General features: G+C 34.2%; 1 protein-coding gene across 2 annotated transcripts in view; it reads right to left on the reverse strand.

Moving 5' to 3' along the window:
• Nucleotides 1-13,540, reverse strand: part of TTC13 (tetratricopeptide repeat domain 13) — a 38,252-nt gene that overhangs the window by 18,238 nt on the left and 6,474 nt on the right. For both annotated transcript variants that reach the window (XM_068676829.1, XM_068676828.1), the window contains exons 5-14: nucleotides 11,505-11,570; nucleotides 10,035-10,127; nucleotides 9,291-9,407; nucleotides 8,389-8,499; nucleotides 6,689-6,771; nucleotides 4,236-4,377; nucleotides 2,746-2,920; nucleotides 2,195-2,351; nucleotides 982-1,112; nucleotides 531-663 (exon numbers count right to left, since the gene is read on the reverse strand). In XM_068676829.1, the coding sequence (XP_068532930.1) occupies nucleotides 531-663; nucleotides 982-1,112; nucleotides 2,195-2,351; nucleotides 2,746-2,920; nucleotides 4,236-4,377; nucleotides 6,689-6,771; nucleotides 8,389-8,499; nucleotides 9,291-9,407; nucleotides 10,035-10,127; nucleotides 11,505-11,570 (1,208 nt within the window). The remainder of the gene's footprint in view (nucleotides 1-530; nucleotides 664-981; nucleotides 1,113-2,194; nucleotides 2,352-2,745; nucleotides 2,921-4,235; nucleotides 4,378-6,688; nucleotides 6,772-8,388; nucleotides 8,500-9,290; nucleotides 9,408-10,034; nucleotides 10,128-11,504; nucleotides 11,571-13,540) is intronic.

Below are 13,540 nucleotides of genomic sequence, written 5' to 3' on the forward strand. Positions count from 1 at the left end.
TTAATGTGAAAGTAATTGAGAATTAATAGAAGATATAATAAGGTATTCAAAAAACACACATTATTTGGTTTGGTCTTAATTACCTTTGAATGATCTATTTGTGTTTACCTACCAAAACACTCATCCATCCTCTCCACATTAGCAACACACTTTTGTTTTAGTCTACCTTTTTTCCATGAAGAATTAAAAAATAAAACAAAAAAACAAACAAACAAAAAAAAACACCACAAAATGAAAACAGCACACCAAGTAAAGAATCCCTCTAACCCCAAAATGCATCAGTCTGAGCTCGTTTAGATTACTTATTGTTACACAGCCCTTTATGGAATGCATTGGGTTCTTCAGACTGGATCAAGATATGCACAAAGATACATTCAAGTATATAGGTTAAGACCGACTTCCTTTAGTTTATTTACCTGTTTCTAGCAAAGAAATAACAATTGTTCTACCTGTTTGGACTACAACCCTTTGGTTAACTGAAGCATGCACCATTATTACAACTTAAGGCTTGTTTTCTGTCTTATCATTACCTTCGCCACTTCACAGCAATGTCAAACATATCCCTCCACTGCATCAGTCTGGTTTTCCCATTCATCCGAACTTTTGAGTTTGCCCATGTCCGCTGCACAGCTTGCATTACTTCTAAAGTAGCCAATCCCATCGCTGGGAGGAGGAGGAGGAGAAAAGGACAAACAACAAAAACAGAAAAGCAATCAGAACCACACACTTCTTTTTGTACAGACAGGAAAACTGAAGCAGGGAAGTGATGTATTTACAGAAAAAAATGCCCATATCAATAAGAACTGGGAGATCATCTTTTCCAGGAAATTTGCTGATATAATTATTATTTTCATTTTAAATTTTATATAAGTATTTGAAATGAGTAGAGCTTAAGACCAATTTGCAGGTAGCAAAGGCATGGCATTAAATTGTAACCACATTAATTTTTTAATTCTCAAGTTCAGAGCTTTTTCAGTATACCTCTATGTATTCTTTTATTTGGAAGAAATCCTGGTGTCTCATACTGCATCATGGAACCCAGATGATCAGCTACACATATGAGTTCTTGCACATCAGTCTTATAGCTTTCAAAATTCTGAAATAACACATCTCTTACAGAGGAGAAAAACATACATCAGACATAACTTGGCAACATAGGTCTTAGAAGTTATAAAACACAATTTGTTCGTCTGGTAATCCATACTGTTCATGTGGGAAATACTCAAAAACTGACTTTTTGACACTCGTTTCTTTTCCCACCTCACTAAATATACACAATATATGGCAGTTACACTATCTCAAATCAAATCCTCATTCTACTCATCTTATTATTATCAAAAACTATTTCATCTTCAGACTTTCTCATAGTAATTGGCACTAAAAGTTAACCAATAACACACCTTCTTTAAATGCCATGCTTACCTGAGGAACCTCAATACTAAGTAAGGAAAGAATACATATAGAAACTGGAAGTCTTATTCTGCAAATTATCCCTTAATTCTGTAAAAGCTTCTTGCATATATGGAATAGAATCCATCTTTTTAACACAAAAGCCATATATTTTTAACTCAGCATTATTTTTACATAGAGGGATTAAGTGAGAATATATCTAGAAATTCATTTACATCAGGAGAAACTGCTATCCTTCAAGTGCATATTTCTGAGGACTAGTCTAATAAATCCCCTGCTCTGTTAGCTGATATTATGCTGCCCCTAAAATATTGGTTATCTAAATTATTCTGGAGAATATTTTTCCTAGTGAAACCCATCTGTTATAAACAAATCTACTTAATAGTTGAGAAATTACACCTCTAACAAAAATAAAATAAAATAAAATAAATAAAACTTAACACATAGCAAGAAACTAGTAAGGGTGCTACATAGCATTGCACTCAGCTTCTCAAACTTTTCAATGCCTTAACGTTGATTGCAAAGAAAACAAAATAGAATAGTAAATCATTAAAGCTGTATGATGTGAAACAATATTGCTTATGTGAAAATCAAATTGAAAAAAAGTCATTGTAAGTATCATTCTTCCTCTTTTATGAACTGAATCAACTCCAGTTGCTACAGTTTTCGAAAGAACCTACACTCACTGGATTTCCACAGTATAAGTGCCTCAGAATAACATTTTTAAAAGTCAAGCAGAAGAAAAAGCATTGTGAGTAGGCTTAAAAAAAATAAAATTGCTCACTTTATATGTGGCTGTAACCCTGGCTGTTCTTCATAATTTTCTATAAGAAAAGGAAGATTTTTGGCCCAGTGGTCCTTGAAATTTCCAGGAAGATCTATATCAATATTATACTCTGTAAGAGGGGTATCCAAATGTGCATGCAAGTATCTAGAATACTCTGGAGGAAAGAAATAAAATTAAATACTGTTCGCATGATCATTCTACTTCTGTAATTATATAAGATCAGAAAACAGATTATATATTTGTCGGTTATCCAACATAACTTAAATAAGGTATTACTCTTCAATAATCAAGTTTTGTTATTAGCTAATTTCCAAGACAGACATAAACCTACTTCAGCTAAGTACCACTTTACCATTTCACAGAAACATGCATCAGGTTTACGGTGCCGACTTTTAGCTGTATGAACAAACAAGTGTGTACATTTTCTGGATGACACACTCTATTGTGCTCCTCAGGATGTACAATGTTTCCTTAAAATTGACATAATTATAACCACACTTGCACTTTCAGGGTTCTTACAGGATTTAAAGCGAAAAAAATCAACTCACCTCGGAGATATTTCACTTTCAGATATTCTGGACTGGCTTTCTGGCCTGGTAGTGGATCATTTAACATAACTTTAGTCTGAGCTTTTATGCCTTCATAAAACTGTCCCATTGCAACATGGCTGAGTCCTTTCATATACTGGCATACTTCATTGTATGGTTCTAGCTGTAGACACCTCTAAAAGGTTAAAGGAATAAAGCATTCACAAATCAAGAAACAGAGAATGAGAATCTTCAAATAAGCTAACCTGTTTTGTCAGAAGGCCTTCCCTACTGACAAGATTTACTGATTATTAAGAAGCACTTCCCACCAAAGTTTTCTTTCAAATTCTTCCAGGTACTTAGATTGCTAGCAAAGAAAAATACTTCCAGCTTTACTAAAGAAAAGGAATTGCCAGTGCAAATATGCTTTTGATCACACTAATTGTTATGAAAGTAGACTGTGTTTGCACTAATGATAACAGGTCTAGTTTCATTAGTTGAATGAAACTAGAAAAAAAACAGTCATTATATTAATATGGTTTTCTTGACTAGTTCAACATATGGATTGAAGAAATGGTGTGATATCTTCATTAGTTCATGCATTAGTACACTTCATTATTTTAGTCAAATATTTACTGTATGTTAAACACATAGCAAACTGATACTCATTCATTTAAACAATGCTCTGATTCTTTTTCTAACAATTACATCTCTTTAGAGGAACATCTCTGTCTTAAAAGTTAAACCATCTTTTCAATTATACCAGTATCTACAAATTGTGTTCTACAAGAGGAATACATAATGACTAAGGAAGTGTTCTCCTTAGAATAAGCACAGTCGCATTCAAAGGGAATATAGTCATGTCCACATCTCATTTCAATTATTGTTTTAAAAGCGAATGTTAACCACGTATCTATATCATTATTGTTCTGCCTGCAAAATGAGGCTGTTACTTAATGTCCATGGAAAGAGGCAAGATTTTATTTACCTATGGAATTATGTACTTTTTTTTCCCCAAGGTCAGTGAATAACTACATAGTGTGAGTTGTTTCAAAACACGGAAAATGCCTCAGAAATTATTATTGCAAAAATGGAACTTTGTAAAATTTTGTTTTTAAGCTTAAAATTACAAAGATGACTAAATCCTTTCTTCCCCCAGGTACAAATAAACATTTAAAGTTTCAACCCAAAGTTATTAGTTAGAACACAATTACAAGTTTTAAAAAACAGATAAAACATTTCAACCAGAGCAGGATTTTAGGAATTCATAAAGTAGTTAGAAGAAGTATCTTAGTTTTAGCCAAATTTCATTTTTAATTCTAAACTCCAAGGTTTTAATAAATCTTTTATGACAGACTTAAACTGCATTTTAATTCAAATGCACATTCTTATTTGCATTCAGATTGTAAATCTTGGAATTTGTTTTTTTTTTTTTTTTTAACACTTCTTGTATACTCACTTTTGTTAAAATATTTTGATTTCTTATTTAAAGTGGGTCTTACACTACATACCTTAAAATTCTTCAGTGCTTCATCTAAGCTACCATGATGATAAAGCATCATTCCTTTGAGCTGTAATGTCTGAACATGATTTTGATTTAGCAGCAAAGCCTTCTGGAAGCTCTCTGTAGCAGCATCGAAGTTGCCAAGTTCCCTAGGGAATTCCATAAAGTATAAAGTGAAAAATACAGAAGTTAATGGTGACAGCAAATTTACTTGTTAAAAGTTGTTTTCATGTGCCCACAGGGGATATCATCAAAATGGAATGCAATACTAATAGGAAATTTCTTCAGCAAAAGCAGTAATTCTCTAACTGTTCTTTGGTGGTATTAACAGCTGCACGAAGTTTTTTACTAGCTGAAATGTGTACTCTAATATGCAATGCCACAAGACCACAAAAATTTTCCACAATTCTATATGGACATAAACCATTAAAAAAAAATAATTTAAGTATGGGTTTCAGAACCTAACAGAACCAAAATTTCCAAAAAATGCATTCTTAGAGAATGCAATCTCTGACAGGTCTTTTAACTTTTTATATACTTTAATATTTATTTAATATACAAAATACTTAAAATGTTGAATAAGAAAGCGCGTGGTGTTTGAAAGATGAAACTAAAAACATACTAACAAACATAGTGACTTACTCCATGGTCAGGACAGCTTTTAGTTTCTCTGTGTCTGTTTTTACTGTCCAGAATAAATAAAAATAGAAATAGTACACAAGTAATTTTTTCCTCAAATATTTGTCCAGGAGACTGATTTTTAAAATTTAAGATCTTGAAGTTCTTTCTAGGTCAAGTTACATTACCTGAAATTAATCCAAACTAGCAATGCCAGAAAAGACTAACAACATTAACTAGTTTTAAGTACATTTGCCAAAAAGAATTTTTAGACAGATCAGTGATTAACCACAGCTCTTCTGTTTCAAGCACATGCACGAACACAGAAGTCACTAGACTCAAAGCAGAAATTAAATAAAATGCCATAATTGATGTTGTGCAGAAGGACAAATCAGAGACTCAGAATTGTCTACTTCCACTATAAAAAAAAATCTTTAAAAGATTTTTTTTAAGCACCATATTTGAAATGTAGAAGAAAGAAGGTGTGAACTTAAAATATGTAATTTTAGAAAGAAAGAAGCATCTGTCAGCTGAAGTTAACCAAGGGCTGTCCTGGAGAACTTAGATATTATTTCTGCCTCTCATAACACCTGTGTGTTTATGGGAAAGTATTTCAGACTTTCATAGTTGGCCACTAGTTATAGCCCCCTCTGTTATTAAACAATATTCCAATTATCTTCTGGTTGTTGGCTGAGATTCCTTATCTAACTGTTGAGCGTTTTAGATGAGCCAACAGTAATTGTGCTTTGCATATTAAGTGTAATAAAACAAAAAACAAGCAAAACAAGAAATGAAGTTTCTTTTACATTCCTTCTGCCATTATTTCCTGAGGACCAGAGAACTTTGAGTGTGGTGGACAGTGAGAGGGAAGAAAAGCAACATACTTCAGCTGATTGGAATGCTCTGATTTAGTGACTTTTGCTTTGTAAGACAACAATCCACTGCAAAATGAAACTTTAAAAAGCTTGTTTCCCCCTCATCCCCATCCCTCAAAATAAAATTTCTTCAGACTGAAGTTTCTTGGACACAGGATAGAAAAGATGAGAGAGAGAAAGTCTCACATCCAAACACAAAACAATAGAGTTAAAGGATTTATTGGAAATGTAAAAAGGCACCTACCCACATTCCAGGCTAAATTACTGACAATTCATTAGCACCTGAAAAGTATTCACACACCACAGTAACAAATACCACAGAAAAACTCATGAGGAAACTAACCATTATATTGAGTTCAGAACGCAGAGACTGTAATAAGGCACAAGTCCACAAAGCTAACAATAAAAAATTAATGTAGTAAATGTAATTCACTGCTTTCAGTAAATATTGCATGTTCTGTATGCTGAAGGAAGCATACAGCCTGAAGAGAACATGACCACATAACTAAAATCTGTATGAAACGCTTGTGTACCATCCCTACCCCATTTAACCCTTGATAAACAGAATATGCTTATGCTGCAACAGCATTTCTGCCACAGATCAATACTTTCCAAAAACAGTAATGTAAAATATGAAATAGAAAGTTGACAAGACACAGCAAGTTGGGAAAAGAACTACAATGTGCAGAGATACTCAGTTGATGACTATGTTACTTCCCATCTTACTGATACCTGCCATTCACCTAACCTTTGATCCACAGCTGCTGGGGACTGAATTAAAACTACAGAGCAAACCTGAAAATTATTTGTCTTGAACACATGCTCATGTAGCCATACTGGCCACAGGAGCTATCAAGGACACATATGATTCTGCATGGTTTTGTAACAAATATGTGAAACTTAAGAGTGTATTTTAAAGAAGACAATCATATAGAAGAAGTTTAAAACTATTTCTGAATGTCTTTACCTGTAGGCTTGTCCCAGACTTTTATATGCATCTATGAAGTCTGCTTTCTGCTTCAGAGCTTCTTTGAAAGATTCAATGGCTTCCTATAGAGAGATAACAGCAAAAAAGTTTTGTCACTTATTACCTCCATACCATTTTAGCATCGTCAATAGTTACTTGCCATGGATTTAGTTTTTCATCAAAACTTTGTAAGAAATTTAAGTTACTTGTACAGTTAGTATAAACCCTGTCCAAATTCTTAGAATAGACATCAAATATATTCTGAGTATTATCTACTAGAAGCACCAAAATACTTAATGAACAAAAATATAAGATAGTCATCTACCATTACTGACCATCTTGTATACTCTAGATAAGTTTTAGATGCCGGAAGATTATCCCCAAAAGCAATGTCTTTTCACTCAAAAATTAACACCCCTCCAAAATTAATACCCTCTTGAACTGAGCCAAAGCTCAGTTTCCAGCAAGCCTAGTAAAACCTAAGAGGTGACCTGAACAGCCTTGCTTTAAGAACCACTCCTGACAGTAATTTATTAGAGGATAAACAGGAGTAGAGGTATGCTTGGAAATGCAGAGCCACTCAGTAACAATCTCTCAGAAACAGAATATTAGAGAGGGATGAAAGGGCAGTGATGGGTAAGATACTTCCTCCAGGAAAAAAAAATGGGGTGGAGGAAAGCATAGAATTGTGTCACTTTGTAAATCTGAAAAAAGAAAGCATTGTTCCTATCTTGAAGATCGAGGCATTATTTACTCTTGTCAGTTATATTTCCACGTTCACTTTCTAGGCTTTTGGCTGTCTACATCAGAAATCAGAAATTCAATCCAACTATTATTTGCAAGTACCTCACTTGACTGAGATAAGATTCAGACAGTAAGTTCAGTGACATCCTGGAGTTCTCACCTTGTACAGTGAGTGTGTGTGTGAGGGGAAAATACCAGCGTGGATACAAAAAGGGTAGTGATAAACTATGAAAAACACTGGGCTGAAACCCAGGAGTTCTGGGTTGTCTCCTGGTTCTGTCAGGCTTTCTTCATACAACCTCTACTGAATTCCAAGCTGTTAGTAAAGGCAAAAAACAATCCACTCTCTTGAAATTTAAGAATCACAGTTTTATCTTTGCATCTCAAATTGGTTTCAGCTGATTGAAAAAGGAAACAACTTCTCTGCTCATTTTAGAATCTGAGGGAACAATTATGTCCCCCCTATTTATCTATGAGCGCTTCAGAATCAACTTATATCACAGGCACTGATGTAGGGTTCTCTATTCCTGGTTTCTTTGAATAATAGCTTGATTCTAGCTCATTCAAGAAAGAATCTAATATTATTTTCCTCTTCATCCCTTTCCCATTCACAGGCTCCTCTAAGGAGTCTCCATTTCATGAAAAAAAAAGTTTAATACAACTATGCAGATCTTAGCAGAGATGCAAAACACAAACATCTTTGAAAGCACTACATAAACACATCATCAGTTATGACTGATTTACCAACATCCATCAAGACCAGCAGTACTTACATGTCATATTATGAAGCATTACATTGTTAGAATTGGACTAAAAGCATTTTCATTTTGCTTTTACTCCTTTTGCCTTAAAGTTTTTATGTGAGAGAAATATGTATGCCAACACCAAATGAGATTTCTACAGCTATTTTTTGGAAATAACCTCAAATAGAGAATTGTTATTTAACATAACTTTACCTTCAAGAGTCCTCTGTGAAAAAAGGTTAAGCCTTTATAAAGCATAGCTATAGGCTGATTTTTGTTCAGTTCCAGCGAGTGCTGAAAATCTTCGTGGGCTGTTGCATAATCCTGTGATAAAGCAGATTTTAGATGACAGAAGAAACACTATACAAATAAAGAGTAATATATATTTGTATTTTCATAAAGTTAAACTACAGAATTTTCTTTGATATATGAAGTTACCCTCAGGGCCAAACAGCAATGATTGTAAACTGCCACTCAGAGTATCAACAAATAAGGAATGAATAATGCACTTTCAACTTTTTCAGTGAGTGCTGTAATAAAACAAAGTAAACGGAAAAAAAGACTAGACACAGAGACAGATCAGAGCAAAGTGAGCTGTCAGCTACTAGAATTCAGACAATCTTTAATATAAAATGAGTAACTTATCTTCAAAGTGTAAGAAAATCAACATAAACTGATTACATAACAAAACAGGGTATTAGGGTTTTTTTAAGCATATATAGTAGTTACTGTGGTGGCCATAACTTTTCCTTTTTAGACTAGTATTTAATAATACTCCTTAAATGCAATTGGAGGTTATGAATCAAATTCTTTATCCATATCCTATTCCTCAAACACACACAATAATTGGAGACAAGCACGCAAGGTAAACCATGTAGTTGCCCTCTGCTTCTCTGCATTAAATAGAAATGCAGATGAAATCCTTGAATAATATCTTTGAACTGCTGGAAAGTAAAATACGTTAAAAACAAGGCTTCCCCCTCTCTGCTTAAATAGTAAAGATGGTATTGAACAAAAGTAGCAATTAGTATAAAAAACGCACAAGAAAATGCCAAACAAAAACCCAGCAACACCCACACAACCAGAACCAAAGAGAACCACCCAAATCCACTAACCTCAGATATGAAGTACAGGGTGCCTCTATGCCTGTAAAGCCGTGCCGATGGCTGTAGCTGAATAGCTTTGGTGAGGTCAGATAATGCTTCACTGATTCGTCCTAGAGGGGACAGTATCTAAGAGACCCAACGAAAACATCAGTTTAGGGCATGCAGGCTGAACGGATTAGTTTTAGAAATATGAGAACTATTCTTTTTCATGTTCAGCTGTAACAGAATATATTTTTTAGAACAGGCCAGAAAATTCTCCTTTTTCTAAGCTCTTATGAAATAGAAAATCTGAAAGCATCTTTCCCTTGAAATACCAGTGTACCTTCAACCATCATCATTTTTAGGAACTTAATATTTTGAACAGAAACAAGACAACCAAAGCAAAATACTGTATTTCAAAGTAATTCCAACGTACTCAACAGAAAACGTAATTAAAACCTTCTCAAACCTTTTCAGTTTAGGCAAAGTATTCCCCCCAACCAAAATTTGCCTATTTCCCAATTATATGAATGCCTTTCATATTTTTAGATCAAGATTACTAAAAAAAAACATATTTATAAATATTTTATATTTTATAAATAATTGTACACTTAAACATAATATATGCTATACTATTGTCTATAGTAATTACATTCCATGTATGTTTAATTTTAAAAGTAAACATTCCAGAAATTACATGGAAAATTATACTTGAAAACACTGTGCAATTGCAACAACCTCCAAATATCTGAAAAGACAGAAAAAAATACTCACTTCTGCTCGTTGTTCAAATACTTCAGGATGATCTGGTTCTAGACTAATTACCCTACTGAGCTCAAAAAGAGCAAGTTCAGCATTTTTCACATCCTGAAAAGGAGAGAAATAAGCAAGGTAAACAACTGTGCGTACTTACAGTAATACATTCTGAGCGATGAAGAACAATTCATTTGGCTAAGACTCTGAAAGTGCATTGATTTACATTAAATGCCCTTCACACCTTTGCTAACAAGATTAAGATGCGGCATGCTACAAATAGCTGAAAAACACCTATTTGCTATAAGAAAATGAACTCTGCTTGTAAACATCAATTTTGTGTTGCAGCTCTAATAATGTATTCTTGGCAGCAAAGCTGGCTCAAGCTTGCACATGAACTCCAACACACATGCACGCACGCACACACCAGTGCTATCATCAATACCATTTATAACCCGATCTGAGGAGTTCTGGCAATCAGCTGATGGCGTCAGTGTCTTGTCTAAGTTTTTAGATTTTCCTCAATAAGCTGTAGGATGGGAGCACATACTTCATCTACAAAAAAATGGCTACATAGCAAGCTGCTATATAACCAGTTTTAACATGCTAAACACCATCTTAGTGTCTCAAAAGAGTTGTTGACAGAAACCTCATTTTTATGAAGCAAAAGTGTAGTAACATCTAACAAAACACAGAAAAAAAATCAGGCTGGTGTTAAAAACATGCAAATACGAGGGACTTTAAGCTCCTGTCAGCACCACTAAAGAATTAAAGATCCTGCACAAGAGAATTTTTCTAGAAGTTATTCAATTCTTCTTCCCTCTAGAATACCGAGAGACCACTCAATCATGAGTTAACAGGCTATATAAACTCCATCTATTTTAAAACTTATTTTTGCTCAGGAAAATTTTGAGCAGTCAGCTCTAAGTAACATAACTTGAAATGTATTAATTTGTTCAATAAGATTTGAAGAACCGTGTCTATCAAGAAGCAATATAAAGCCTACTGGACTGCAAGAGCTGATGATTTTCCATGCTGCAATAAAAGATTTTTCATTTCCAAATACAGACCAGATACAAAGATAAATTCTGTGGGGCTTCAGAAACCTGCATTTTAGAAGACACTGCTCATTATCTTATCTGATAACTCTTTCAAGTAGCTGTAGATCCCAGCTCTGAGCATTACAATTCACCACTTGCAACTGTTCCTATATTCTCCTTTGGCATCCTTGCTTCATGTTGCTTTACTTTCACAGTCCCACAAAGAACACACCCATGGGCTGAGTAGCATGGTCCACTAGATCACTAGGTTACAGAGCACCTACCAAGGGAAGGACATGGGACACTTCTGCATCGCCTATGGCAGGAGAGCACGAGTTTACAACTTGATAGGTACATACCGATCAATTTAAGCTCCTCCTGGAAAAGGCCTTATTATAGGTTAGTTTCAAATAATTCAGTCACCTATAACTTTAAATAATCATCTACTTACATGGAGTCCCTTTTTTCCATATGCTATCCCTCGTCCATAGATTGCGCTAACCAGCTCCGGTTCTTCCTGTTAGATTAGAAACAAATGTAGTAATCGCTTAAAAAATAAGCATCTTTCTTCAATAAATGTTTAATTCTTGTTGCTATCAACTAGCAAGCAATGAACAACCACAGCTGCCAGGCAAAGATATCACATGGATTGTATTACACCCTATACTTTCATATGGTCACAACCTTCCAGTTTAGTATACTGGAATTAGTGGGCAGGATTTGTCTGGAAAAAGAGCTAAACATCTCCAACAAATCTGATGGGAGAGAAGAGACTTCATATGAGAAATGCTACACACAGCATTTTTAACACTATTTTATAGCAAAAGCACTCAATAGTGAGATACAGACAAGTTTCATGTATACTTTTTATTCCTTTCTTCTGGTTGTATTTATGATTTTTATAACACAAGAGGGAAGGAGTTTAGACTCTGAAAGGTTCTATTAGTTAAACAACATCTTGTGCAATAAAATGTAATCCAGCCATGGCTTCCCACCTAAATATGAAGAACTACAACTGCAGAGCTGGTTTTCTTGGCACAACTAGGCCTAGGCAGTTAGGGGTTCCCTGAAACCAGTCAGGAATTGCCAATTTAAATACCTGCAACCAGGTACATAGCTGTGCTCATTTACCTGGGACAACTGCCAGGAAACAAATTACTGCATTGACTAAACAACAGATAAGTGGTGTAACCAATGCTGACAGTTTGCCAGACTTCAACTGATCCCAACTGTACACGTGCCAATGTCAAGTTCAGGTAACTTCCCTACTTTTAATATAATGACTAAGCATGAATGTTTTGTTCTGTTAAATGTTCCAATAATCATTTTAATAAGTGTATTTAAAATTGTTTTATGGAAGACAGAGTGAATGATCTTAATGACTCTACATTCTTTGAGGCATCTAATCATGATATCATGATTTCAGCTGAAGTGTGTGCATTACAAATCTGCTCTATTACACACACACTTTTCACAGTAACTTTCTACAGTTGATATATCTCGCTTATCTTCACTTTCTATTTTACCTTCTTACTGAAGAGTAGGCAGGAAGAGCTTTATAACTTAATTTTTAGAAGCAGGATTTTTCATTAGAAAAGTTAAATCATTCCTTACATTAGAAGCATACCAATGACATATCTCTAAATAATTGGAAAAAGTTCTGATTCGTAGCTTGTTTGTCCTCTGATAAGTTCCCTATAATAATTGTTATTTTTAATAAAAACTCTTATTTATAATAGTTTTGTTATTATACTTTCACTCAAAGTATGAGCCATATGCTACCTGAGTCAAAACATGCATGATACTTGCAGTACTACTTTACCACTTCCATTTGTGCACTACAACCAGTTTAGAAAAAAACAGAAGGCACATACTTCTCATAGTCACAGGTTCTTGGCCATATAAACACAGTATTTTGATATCAGCTTTAGGTATTGTTTTTTTTGTTTGTTTATTTGTTGTTTTTGTTGTTGTTGTGTTTGTTTGTTTTTGTTGTTGTTGTTTCAAAAGTGGTTACCCAGGTTCATAGAAGATTCTGAATTTTCTACCTTGATCAGAAACAAATATCCTGAAGTATTAGTTAAGTTTTACTTACAACCTCATCACATGTTTACCACTGAAGAAGGATAAATCCATCATACAAAAGTATTATCACTAAGAATGCAAAGTGGAACTTGACACTAGCAGTAAGCGATCTCGCTCTGTTTTCTCCTGATGTTACTAGGAGCATCCTAACTGCAGCCCATCTCCTCCCATACACAGCAAAATTAAATGATCTCAGTCTACACACTAAGACAGGAATTAAAGGAACTTAATCTTGCACAAATCTGTTTCTGAAGATGCTTTTTTAAATCGAAACATCATAAAAATATTATTCGTATAGATGAGAAAAATACTCACCAACTAACCAAGATGTGAATCACCTGACTTTAAAAGCATGCTTATGCTTGGACAAAAAATAAATATCAGAGCTGTTATTCTCATTTT

The sequence above is a fragment of the Anas acuta genome, chromosome 3 (assembly GCF_963932015.1).
Source record: "Anas acuta chromosome 3, bAnaAcu1.1, whole genome shotgun sequence".
Taxonomy (NCBI): Eukaryota; Metazoa; Chordata; class Aves; order Anseriformes; family Anatidae; genus Anas; species Anas acuta.